Genomic DNA, 12,412 nt, shown 5'->3' with positions numbered 1-12,412 from the left:
AATTTTCATGTTTTCTCAGTACAAAAAGAAATCAGCATAGTTCTCTTTTTTTAAAAATTATTTTCAAAAGAACTTTATTTTTGCATCTACATGTACACAGTCTCGCAAAACTTCCGTTTGTGAATAATAGAATCATTCATTACTACGAGTGTGGGATAGTGAAATTCCACCAAGGGGACAAGATTCACGGTCTAGGACGAGGCTTTGCCGAGTCCTAGACCGTGAATCTTGGCCCCGAGGTGGAATTTCACTATTCCCACACGAGTATGTAATGAATGATTATTTTTCTCGAATTATTTTATCCAAAATAACGGCCTGTCAATGACGTCGCCATGATAGGGCTAAAAATATATTCTTTTAATTTTCCATCTAATTAAAAATCTAAATGCACCATCGGAGAGAGCGAACATGAAAATGGTTTCCACTCAGTGTAAACTGAAAAAATGAATTTCAGTCCATATAAGTTAATTAGATAGATAAAAACTGGGGATAAAAAAACTTATCTCTCCAATAGCGTACACATTCATTCAAGAAGAATCCTTCCGCGATCTAAAAATAGTGCCATTTAAAAAGTGAAAATACGACAATATTTTGAATGAAAATAAGTTAATCTTAATAAGTTAAATGACAACATTTTAAGTATATGTAATATTTTTTAACATTGTTACAATATCTTTATATAAAGACGGAATGTTTACATTATCGTTCGCGGCGTAGTAATACACAGTGTAAGACAGAAAAATCTCACACTGCTGTCTCACACCGGACAAGTCAATCTTACACTGGTGATCATGCGAGAAAACAAAGTTCTCACAAATTCTCACAAATATGATTTACAGAATGCAGAACACATTGAAATTTTGATGAGCCCTATTTTTTAATTAAATTCCAAAGTTTGAAATTATTCAATTTACACCCATCATGCACATCGACATTGATTTCCTCTTCCTGTTTTTCTCCATCATTACCTCCCCTTTCCTACTTCCTTCAGGGCCTTGATTCCCGTGACTCTAGAATTAACTCTCTGAGTGCCGATTTTGATCGTGAACGTTTGACCATGGAGAGTACCCTTTCATCTGTCAGGCAGCAGGTAAACTGGTTTAAGCCATTCATAATGCACAGAGAAGGAGTGGTTTGATTAATAATTATTTATCTTGCACAGTAATCAGACACTGGTATTATGTAAGGAAAAGTCTAGATTTTTACTTTTTGTTCTTGTATAATGTAGAGTTATTCTTCAGTGTCACAAGAGCTTATTTCAATGTGAGGTTTACATAAATTCACACATACATGTAATTCCTCTTTTTCTGTTCATACTCATCAACTATTTGAATCTATATCATTCATCTCTTGTCACTTTGTCTCTTGATCTTTTGTTGATGTCTCTTGACCTTTGTTGACCCCCTGTAGCTGCAGGATTTACAGCTTCATTTGGAGAGAGAGATAGATGAGAAACAACGACTACAATCCAAGAACCTTAAGCTGCAAAACGAGCTTGCTGAGCTACAGCAGCTCAAAAAAGTGATTAAAAAGCTGGAGCTCTCTAAAGATAAACTGGAGAGCGAGTATAAGGCCTATAAGGTATTATGGGTCATATGCCATTGTGACTGATGCATGATGGGAACTTGGAATGTTTCACCACGATTTGTACCCAGGGAAAAAGCATGCTTGTTATAGTTGTTCTGTAGCATATTGCTTGATATTGGTTCATTTTTCAGTATTTTTACACAGTTATTTGATACCATTGAAATTTCAGTGAAGAATGCACAAGAATTTGGTTTTTGTATTGTAATTTTCTTGAATGCATGCACTTGGAACAGCTTTGATTATTATTCAGAAAAATGGTTTGAATATTCAGAAAAATGCTTTGAAGGTTTGCACTGAATGTTTCACAGTTGTAAAGAGGTGCCTTGATATTTGGAGCACTTTGGAATTAGGTTAATGTAACTTCAAGTCAGCATGTGTATTCTGAACAATGTTCTCTTACCCATACTAACACTTAAAATTCTGTTATTTATCAGTATCAATTAGATATTCTTAAAAATTTAACAAGTTATTTCCAATAAGTTCAAGAAAAATATTTGGAAACACTCTATAATTTTACCCCTTTATGAATGCATGAACAACATTGCTTATATTTAGCTGCTTGACCAGAAATTTTTAGACTGATGGGGGGAAAAAATCATAACCTGTACTAACTTCTGTTACTTTGTCAACTTATGATTTTTTTTTCACTTTTACTCTTAGAGTTTTAACAGATTTCATGTAATGCAGTAAAAAATTGTTTTATATGGGATTTTCTTTTTATTTTTAAGGAGTCTTGTATCAGAATTATTGGTAACATTCCATATTTCTCCATGAACAAAGTCTGATTTTTGGATGTTTTAAACTGTTCAGTTATCATTATTTTTTTCCCTTTCAGAATAAGGTGGAGACGGGATATGTAGAGAAGGAGGATTTGGAGCGTATCCAGCGTGAAATGGAGGCTCGATACAGGATGGAACTGAACCGTAAACTAGAGGATGTCAACCATTACCTGGAGGATCAAGCTCGAGCCAGGGAGAAACTGGACATGTCTCGAGATGAAACTGAGTTCAAGATTAGAGATGACCAGAAAAAGATTCAGGTATTAAAAATCAACATATCTTAGACTATATTTGAAATGTTATAGGATAGATACATTATTATTATTAATAATTTTCAGTGGGAGGAAAAATTATCTGTTAAGTCCAACTTTCTCTGCAAAAGGAAGATATTTACAGCAAAAGGTTTTATTATTGTGACTTCTACATAAGTTTAAGAAAGCAGTTGGCTTCAGAATTCATAGTCAGTATCACTTCTTTGCATGTTAGTCCTATGATTCTGTACCATTCATTGTAGGAAGAGAATGCTTCACTGAGGATGAAGTACGAGCAGGCAGTTGCTGAGAGGGAGAGTCGCGAGATGGAGGTAAAACGTTACCGGGAACTTTACGAGAGCGAGATGCAATGGAGGATGCGTCTTAGCAACCAACTCATGCAGACATCTGATAAAGCCTTCACGTACAAGTCAAAGTTAGTGTAAGTGCGAGCCCCACTCTGTTACAGGCATGCGGGAGCTGGCACCATTACCTTCTTCTGTTTCTTTATAATGATTTTTTTTCCAAGTTAAACATTTTTTGATTGTTTTAACAGTGTAACAGTATTGTATCTCATAATAAATAGGTATTATTTTGTTTAATCTTGTAAATTGTATATTAATCATATTATTTTGCATGATTGTTGTCACGTGTTACATGTAGTACATAATAGTACATGTACCCAATTCTTATTTATTTTTTCTTTCTATTTTTGCATCAAAGAAGATTAAATACATATACATATATTTTGATAAATGTTTGCCTTTCTTTCTATCATATACCTTCCATCACAGTCATCTTAGAAATTTATCTCCCATTTTCTGAGCCAAACGTTTTGTAGACATCTAATATTTCTCTGTTTTCTGTGTTACAGTTTAGAAAAACAGAGAAACAGAGCTCTGAATACTCTAGGAAACCTCACTTTCTCAGGAACACTTAATGGTCAGCTGCTGGACACGAGTCGAATATCAGGGACGACGGACGACCTGTTTACCAGCAAACTCAAGGCTGAGTTAGATCGCAGCATCAATAAACACCTGGAAGCAGGTATGTGCCAGCATCTGTCATTGTCTCCTATCATAATGTAACCTATTTACACAGAAAGCTATTAATTTCAGTGATTTACTCCTATACTGATTACTGAAAAAATTAACAATTTCACTTTAGTCGTCTGTTCATTCAGTAAAAGGAATTTAATGTTTTTAATTTGACACAATTATATACAGATGTAACTTTATTTTGTACGTCAAGGAGAAAATCAGTTGAGTACTATCTTCGGTTGCTTTTTTTTTATCTTTGATTTTTTTCTTTCTGATGAATGCAGCATGGATTTAAAATGAATATTTGGGGGGGAAATACATTACCCCTTTTGAAATTACCTTTTTCATACCATTGAGAATTATTTTAAATTTGTGGAAAGTTCATTTGAATGCATGTTATTGCTTAAATTTTTGGAAGAACCAATAGAAAATATGATGCACAGAAAAAAAGAAAAAAAATTGAAGATTGATTGATTGGCTTATCTGTTGCTTTAAATAACAAAATCTGTAATCTGTAGGTATACGTTTTGACGTCAAGTTGTTATAAATATGGTAAGGAACCATAAGTTATTCATGAGTGGTTGTATGAAACCCTTCACTGCCCTCCATACTTAATTTCCTCACAACACAGTCTTGCTTTCAGGTTTCCATAACATTAAAAAAAAATTTAGTGGCATTAAATGTAATTGTTTCCAAGTTTTAATTTATAAAATATATAAGATGTACATGTTATTTAAGAAATAAGGTATCATTTTTAAACATCTATCGGGATATAAATACGGGTTGGTCACGAGATCAAATTCCATAAAGCCTGAAGGGCTTTATGGTAAATTTGATCCCGTACCAACCCGTATTTATAGCCTGATAGATGTTTTAAAATGATACCTTATTACTTATATTTACATTTGTGACTTGTTCATATTTTATATTTGCCTGATTATAATCTTAAACGCATGAAACGTTTTATTTTTCAAACCTAACGGCACGTGTTTGATCCACTGATTGTGCATCGACCCTTTATGACGTCACTGAGAAATTACGTCGAACGTTTATGACGCGAGGAACCCGTGTTTATACGGATATAGATACGCGTTGCTTTTAATAGTGTTATATAAAAGAAAACATTTGCAAATGTAAATATATGACAATAATTAATACTTATGAATGATTATATATAAATTTATTAAAATGAATTCAAATTGGAAACAATTACTGACCATTGTACATACATGTACTGTACCACTACAAAGTAACAATCACCTACTAATGATGTGAAACAAGTAAACAAAAACCTGTATATCATTTGCTGTGTGTAGTATTCATAACTTATGAACATATCGTATTTAATGAAATTTACATTTAAGCATACAGATTAATTGAAACTGTGCTTTTTTTTTCCAGCACCCCATGACAATGGAAAACCTGTGATCCGCCTACACAGTGACACAATGAACTCTTCCTTTGCCAAATCTAATGCAGACTACTTAGAAGTGCTACAGAGAAAATATCTTGTCTAGCCATCAACATTATTCAGTCATTTCATCCATAACTTATCTCATCCACAACTCCACATTGTCCTGGTTTTCCTGAGGCTGGGAGAAGTTTTCATAAAGATCTGTGTCTGCATATTCCTGATTTTTCTGCTCAGTAAAAATCAGTTTCGTTTTTCGGAGGAATATGTTAATGGCTTAAGTTTATGAATACATCTCTTTCCATTATTATGCAATAATTATTTTATATGCATGAACTCAAATCAAAATCACGGGGTACTTTTTTATGATTTTCACCAATGCACTTTATTATTTTATTGACATCTGATGAAATAGGAAGGATATAAAAATATTATTTAAAATCATAGATTTTGAATCCAATTTTAATTGAGCTGTGCCTGGCATCCCATTTAAAACATACCTAGGTTTCAGTGACCTAAAAAATAGGTTTTTTTCTATATTTACTCAATTTATGCAATATTATTTTTACACAGGTTACATTTACAAGTGCACAGTTCTGTGATATTTAGTTTTGAACCCCTCACAAACAGAGTATAATTTGATATGCATAACATATACTAGTATATATGTTTACTTTGTGTATATATGAACTAGAACCTACTTAAAATATTGTGTAGATAACGGTTTTATCAAGATTTATTCAGTAGGGATTTGTTACCTAGAAATTTAAATCTGGTGATTTTAATACTCAGTGTGATAATAGAAACATGCATTGTCAACAAACTTATTATTAATAGCTTGAAATGTTTACAATAGAATAATTTTTCTAGGGAATTGTTAGATTTTGGGGAGTATAGGTATATTTTCACTTAGTGGGTTGCCATAACTTTTCTGTAAGAAACAGAGAATCCGTTTGGGGTAAAGCTGGTTTATAATCCATTCTAGTCAATTTTATTTTAATATGCACTAGTTGAAATTAATAAATGGTGCACTTATGGAAAATTGAAGAATTTTAGTGATTGACAATTTTTTGACTTTCTTGTCATGATGGTAAAAATGGGTTGTGGTATCAAAAGGCCAATTACTAAGTCAAGGTTGTACATGGTTTGAATTTAGTTTTTAATTAACGGGTTTTATTGCACTAGTATGTATTTCACTTCCGTCCACTAAAAATAGTTTTAATGGATAAAACCTGGTGTTCAATTATCCATGCCTTACAAGCTAAGGAAATCATCCATCCATTTTATGTTTATTTTTTGTTTTATTTTTGTCATTTTTATTATTGATGTACCATCATCATATTCTATACATTATATTATAAAATTGATGATATTTTAATATATATAAATTATTTTAACTTGATTGGTGTTTTATTTATTTTCAAAGTGTTGTATTCATATGCTTACGAATAATACTGGTAAGATTCTTTGAATCTTTTCATCATATTTCATGATGGCTTGAGGAAATGTAGATAAAGCAACAACAAATAACTCACCTACTCTGTTTGCCGAGTTCAGGGGCAGATCCAAGATCAAAGGGTTTTTGAGGGGGGGGGGGGGTACTTTAGAAAGTTTTGTATGTTTCAAGAGTTTCTTTGTGGGAGATTGTGCCCAAATCCCAACCCCTTAAATCTGCCAATGTAGGTCATCTTAAACAAGTGTGATATAAATAAACTTGTGTCCAAGCCAGCACTAGAGGATGTGGCTTACATAGTTGTGTGAAGGTTATGGTTTTCTGTGTGGAAAATGGAAGTTTTATTATTGGTGATGTGATGGTGCAAAGAAGAGATTATCCACTAGGAAGCTAGGGGTACAACTGAACATAAATCAAAATTCATTTTTAGCTCACCTCAACGAAGTCGAGTTGAGCTTATGTTATACCCCCAATGTCGGCATCAGCAGAGCTGCCATATATTATGATTTTGGAATAAGGCTGACAGATTGAACATCTAAAATACACCTTACGATTTTTTTATTTATTCCAAGTTTGAAATACCAACATTTCCATAGTTACCACTTTCAGTTTTCACTATTATAATAAAAAAAAAAGTCAAAGTCCTTATAGCTCTTGCTTGTATTGTTTGTTTCCATCAAACATGCAATCTAAATCATTTTTGAATAAACAAAGTGGAAAAATCCATAATTAAAAAATCCCATTTACAAAAAATCCCCAGTGGCCCCTAGACCCTTCCTTATGATTTTTTTTTCATTCTATGATGTTGAGAGTTCTGCTTCAGCATTAGCATCCCTGTTTTAGGAGCAAGTCCATTCCCAAGTAACTTAAAGCCATACTTGGACCAAATTTGCATGGATGATGCATCTAGGGATGAACACTACCAGACATGCTTTGAATGCTGGAGCTGACCTACATTTTCTGGATGAGTGACCAAGAGATAGTTTTTGGAATCGGTCCATACATAGGTAACTTAAAGCCCTACCTTGACCAAACTTGCATCAGTGATGCGTCTTGGGTACACTACCAGGTTTGTTTTGGATGCAGGGGCTGACATTTTACAAATGGAACAAGTTTTTTTGAGCAGGTCTATTCCCAAGTAACCATAAGCCTTACCATACCCAAATTGCAGGGATTATGCATCTAGGGATCTGCATTAGCCACCCTGCTTTGAGTGCTGGATCTGACCTACATTTTCCAGATGAGTGACTATTATCCCTATCTAGACCAAATTTGCACGGATGAATCTAGGGATGGACATTGTTAGACTTGCTTCAGCTGCTGGATCTGACTTATATTTTCTGGATGAGTAACCAAGTTGAAGCTTTTAGAGCAGAACTATAAGCCCTACCTGGACAAAACTTGCATAGATGATGCATTTAGGGATAGACACTACCAGACTTGCTTCCGGATGAGTTAAGTTTTTGGAGCAGGTACACCTATACATTCCTAAATAACTATAAGTCCTACCGATACCAAATCTGCATGGATATTGACCTCAGGGTGCGCACTAACTTAAATAAATTTGGTGTGAGATTTGCTTTACTTATAAATAACATTCGTTGAGGTGAGATTTGTAATCTTTGATAACAAATGTTATTATTTAGGAAAACAAACCTACATGTAAATATACTTAAGTCTACTTTTGAAATTTTGATGAAAATCATGGACACCGACGCAATGCATCTTTAGGCCTCGGGTGTATCAACTAAACGTAAGTCACAGTGGCATATTTTCTGAATTTTATGGCTATTTATTTTTAAGTCCTTAAGCTAAACATACTGGGATACTAAGAAGTTTAAGATCTTCGAACTTTGACAGATGATATGCTATTATAGTTTTTTGGAGCCATACAATGTATTGATTTTAAACTAGATCACAGTGACCTACTTTTGGAGTTTATTGGTATTCATTTCGAAAAATTTTAACCTAAATATTTTGCACAACATCAGACACAGGGTTTTCAAACCTAGAGCAGTTGATGTATTTTGGGATTCAGAGATGTGTTAGCCCTGACCTCCTTTTGCAGCTATTCATTGCCAAATCTCTGACGTTCATATTGAGGTTTAGGATCATCAAACTTGATCGGTTGATGCGTCTTGGGGTTTGTCAACGTAAAAAATCAAGTTGACCTACTTACGGAATTTCATATCTGTTTTTAAATTATCTAGTGATCCCAAGACCATCAAACCTTGTTGGTTGATTCATCCTGGTACACCTTGGGGTGTAACAATCCAAAATAAAATGTAGGTCACGGTGACCTAATTTTGAATTTTTTGCCTATCCATTTTCATTATTCTTTAGAATATATTTGACATGCGGTTTGAGCCCAAGGATCAACAACTCATGTTGGTTGATGCATCTTGAGGTCTGGGTATAACCAACTAATGGGTAGGTCACAATGATCTACTTATGGAATTTGGGGGCTTTTCCTTCTCAAATCTTTTTAATAAAGACACATAAGAATATAATTAAGGATCATCAAATAGTGTCAGTTGATGCATCTTAATTTGGACTCGTGTATTGGTCAGAATGATCTACTATTTATGGCTATTTTTAAACTTATTTGTTTAATATTTATTTTTCATATAGATATTCATGAGTTCAATGATCATGAAACCTTGTTGGTTGGTTGAACGTTCTGGAAAAAAAGAGCATTCTAGGCTTCTAGGCCTTTTGTTAATAAATACCACTTTCATTCTACAACAACTGAATACACAAAGCACCGACTGTTTAAGAGAAACACAAATTATACACTGTTGTTTTAAACTAACGTAACATTGCTTTGACGACAGCCCCCTTTCAACTCGTAAAAATGCCAATTCTTATTGCTACCCAATAAATAAAAGAACACCAGTAAGAATTATTAAACAAATTCCAGGGAGAGGTAATGAATAGACTCATTCAATTACTTAATGTATCTGTTAATGCACTTTTCATTAATAGCATACGAAATCAATTGATTTGACAATGATATAGAAAAGTACCGCTTTTCATATTTCACGCAATCTGAACGCATGGATGAAAGAAAAATCCGTATTGATTTCTGTGATAGATTTGGTGGTTTTTTAAATCATCTCGTTTACAGATTAAATTCCAATACTTATGAAATTTAAACACGATATTGTTCGACCCGTACGTTTATGCCTTTCATTTTAATAGAGCAATTGTACAAGAACATGTTGCGATATGACAGTAATTGAAGTTTGGATCCGCTTGGCTTAACGATTAAAATATACCTCTATACAGAAATTTCTTTTAGAAAAAATCTTGTCAATATGTCAGAAATGGAATAATTATGTTTCACCTACATTTAACTGGACAATACTGGCAAAAGGGATCAAAGTGTAATTATTCTAGGGACCTTTAGCCACTAAGTATTAGTTTATTTGTAAAGACACAAGTATAGCTTAGTAATGATAGGAGTATTATAATTTAAAATCCTCTTAAACTCTTGGATTATATTTGGAATACCCAAACAATTGTTTGTGCCACGTTCGTTTACAACAGCGTTTTATTTCCCCGTGAGATTGTCCTATCGAACAGTCGGTTCCTAAGGAAAGTCGTTATCTTGGTGTATCCATATGGCTGTCTTGATATTTAGACACTTAATGTGATCCTGACTGTTACATAGAGAGAAAAAAGCTAAAGTCTTACGAACGTGGGGTAGAGGATTATATCATTTTATCTACTCGACAATTGACACAGTGTTCAAATATTTCCAATAATTTGCGAGATGATATTCGTGGGACTGATATGATTTTATGAAGTGACAAAGGTATTTTCAGGAATTAAGCATGAATTTTGGTGGTGGTAGTGAAGTTAAGAAAAAGAAGGTATTCTATGATGAATACTCAGGGAGTTTTTACACTGAATCCAAAATGGAAGCGTTGCAAAGACAGTGTGATTACCGATCAAAGATGGCTAACGTCCTAAATCGTTCCGAAGTCGCTAGACTTAAAGTGAAACAAAACACAGTGAAAGCGGCTCAACATATTTTTGAAATGAAGAACGAAAGAGAGAGGACTATGTTTCAGGAAAACTTAAAGGACCATCAAGCATATAAACAGGTGCTTGAGAATATCGTGAAAGAACGTGCCAAAGATCAAGACTGGGACGACAAATATGGAATATACGGTCCCGGGATTAGCAGGCAGGATCTAGAGAGCGAGGTTCAGAAACAGTTACACGAAATGTCACCAATTGTCAGGCGAAAAAGGGCTGCAGAGCTCCTTCTTAGTCAAAGAAAAAGGGTCGAGGTGTTCGACAGAACAAAGAAAACTCCGGAACTTCTTGAGAAAGTTCACAAAAAGAGGATGGAACAGATTGAAAAAGAGAAGGAGGTTGAGGAATCCCCACGAAAGACTCCGAAGTTGATTTTACCGCCAATCACTGTTACTCTTCGAAAAGATGACCCTAGAACCAGTATTGAGTTACCTAACGACATGTCAGCACTACCAACAGTTTTTGTCACGCAAAGGTCCAATATATAAAGATACAATCAAAGAAAAAAGTATTATTTATGGTGCTTTTGTATTTCGGTTTTTTGCTTTGTTTCTTTACAAAAGGATACCAGATTGCATATGTTAGTCCAAGAGTACATTTCATGAAGTAATGATTGACTACATTTGAAATAGGGCTTATAAATCATCAAGATGGCATATCTGACCGTCTGTAACCGTTGAATTTGTCCAGTTACATGTATTGAGTGCCGTCATTTTTTTTTAAAATAATTCTTACCTAAATTATCTGCATGAATGTATGTATTTTAAGGACGCACTGTCCCTACACTAAAAGGTCATTTTCATTTACTCGTACATTACTCGTGCTGGTTTTTGAAAAGTACAAACTCTAATCGAATTGCAACTGCTTTAATTTATAGCATATGCATTAAATTACAGTTTCATTTGTTGAATAAATCACAAGACTTTCTAATGAACAGGTATTATTATTAGTATTATCATTATTATTATTAAAGCTATCAGATATAGTCATATCTTTCGTATCAGGGGATAACATCTTTTGATAAGGGGGAAGTTTAAAAAATGCTGCTGACTTAATCTCTCTCTCTCTCTCTCTCTCTCTCTCTCTCTCTCTCTCATTAACATAACTGAATTTTGTGTTTTGATTGTGTGTTAAATATGTAATGCTTGACTCCGTTCTTCATTTTCTTGCAACATTATATACTAGTCAGGCGTAAAATTCGGTAAATATTTATAAGCAATATATTTATACTACATTGTATCACGCCTTCTTCCTATTTCAGTAAATTTTGTTTGTTTGCAAAAGTTGAATAAAATAACTTTGAAATCACGGAATCAATTTCTATATATTTGTGTATAAGGAATTCATCTTTAAAAGTGCGCTTCAATAGACACTGGTTACATAAGGACTCTTTATGTCTGTTTAAATGCTGCACTTGTCCATAAAACGGATAGAATCGGTGGTATTTTTCATTAGATTTTTATTACGTTGGAGTGGGTTTACATTGTGTCCATAAATTATAAAGCACTCCATCGACATAGCTTAAATATGCATCATGTTGTTTAAGAAGTCTGCACCTATACATTGTTTTATTATATAGTCTATTGATATTACATAGCTTGAATTGCTGAAAATTTATCCGGAAGAACAAGTGAAAATTCAATGGTAACTGCATTTCTACAATATACTTTCATTGCTGGTATTAATACTTTAACGCAGTAACATGGAAAATTTTATGTTGTATCGCTGTCTGCGATATTTCTAAACTGGCAATATTTTTAGATTCTGTTTTTAAAATTTTGGTACTTTCTGTCATTGCACTGAATGATAGAAGTGATCCAAATTCTAAAAAAAACAAGATGTGTTTG

General features: G+C 33.6%; 1 protein-coding gene across 1 annotated transcript in view; it reads left to right on the top strand.

The window, feature by feature from the left end:
- The window catches only part of LOC133187519 (ankyrin repeat domain-containing protein 26-like), a 52,444-nt gene extending 45,974 nt beyond the window's left edge, over positions 1-6,470 (top strand). Inside the window, exons 48-53 of the mRNA XM_061322922.1 lie at positions 992-1,090; positions 1,411-1,581; positions 2,423-2,626; positions 2,881-3,053; positions 3,492-3,664; positions 5,059-6,470. Coding sequence (XP_061178906.1) covers positions 992-1,090; positions 1,411-1,581; positions 2,423-2,626; positions 2,881-3,053; positions 3,492-3,664; positions 5,059-5,174 — 936 coding nt within the window. The 3' untranslated portion in view covers positions 5,175-6,470. The remainder of the gene's footprint in view (positions 1-991; positions 1,091-1,410; positions 1,582-2,422; positions 2,627-2,880; positions 3,054-3,491; positions 3,665-5,058) is intronic.
- Positions 6,471-12,412: the final 5,942 nt, after the last annotated feature.

This window comes from Saccostrea echinata, unplaced genomic scaffold (genome assembly GCF_033153115.1).
Source record: "Saccostrea echinata isolate AGI-Se365-2 ecotype Australia unplaced genomic scaffold, CSIRO_AGI_Sech_v1 ptg000015l, whole genome shotgun sequence".
Lineage (NCBI taxonomy): Eukaryota > Metazoa > Mollusca > Bivalvia > Ostreida > Ostreidae > Saccostrea > Saccostrea echinata.
The sequence above is the reverse complement of the archived record's forward strand: the minus strand, read 5'-3'. Positions and strand labels throughout refer to the sequence as shown.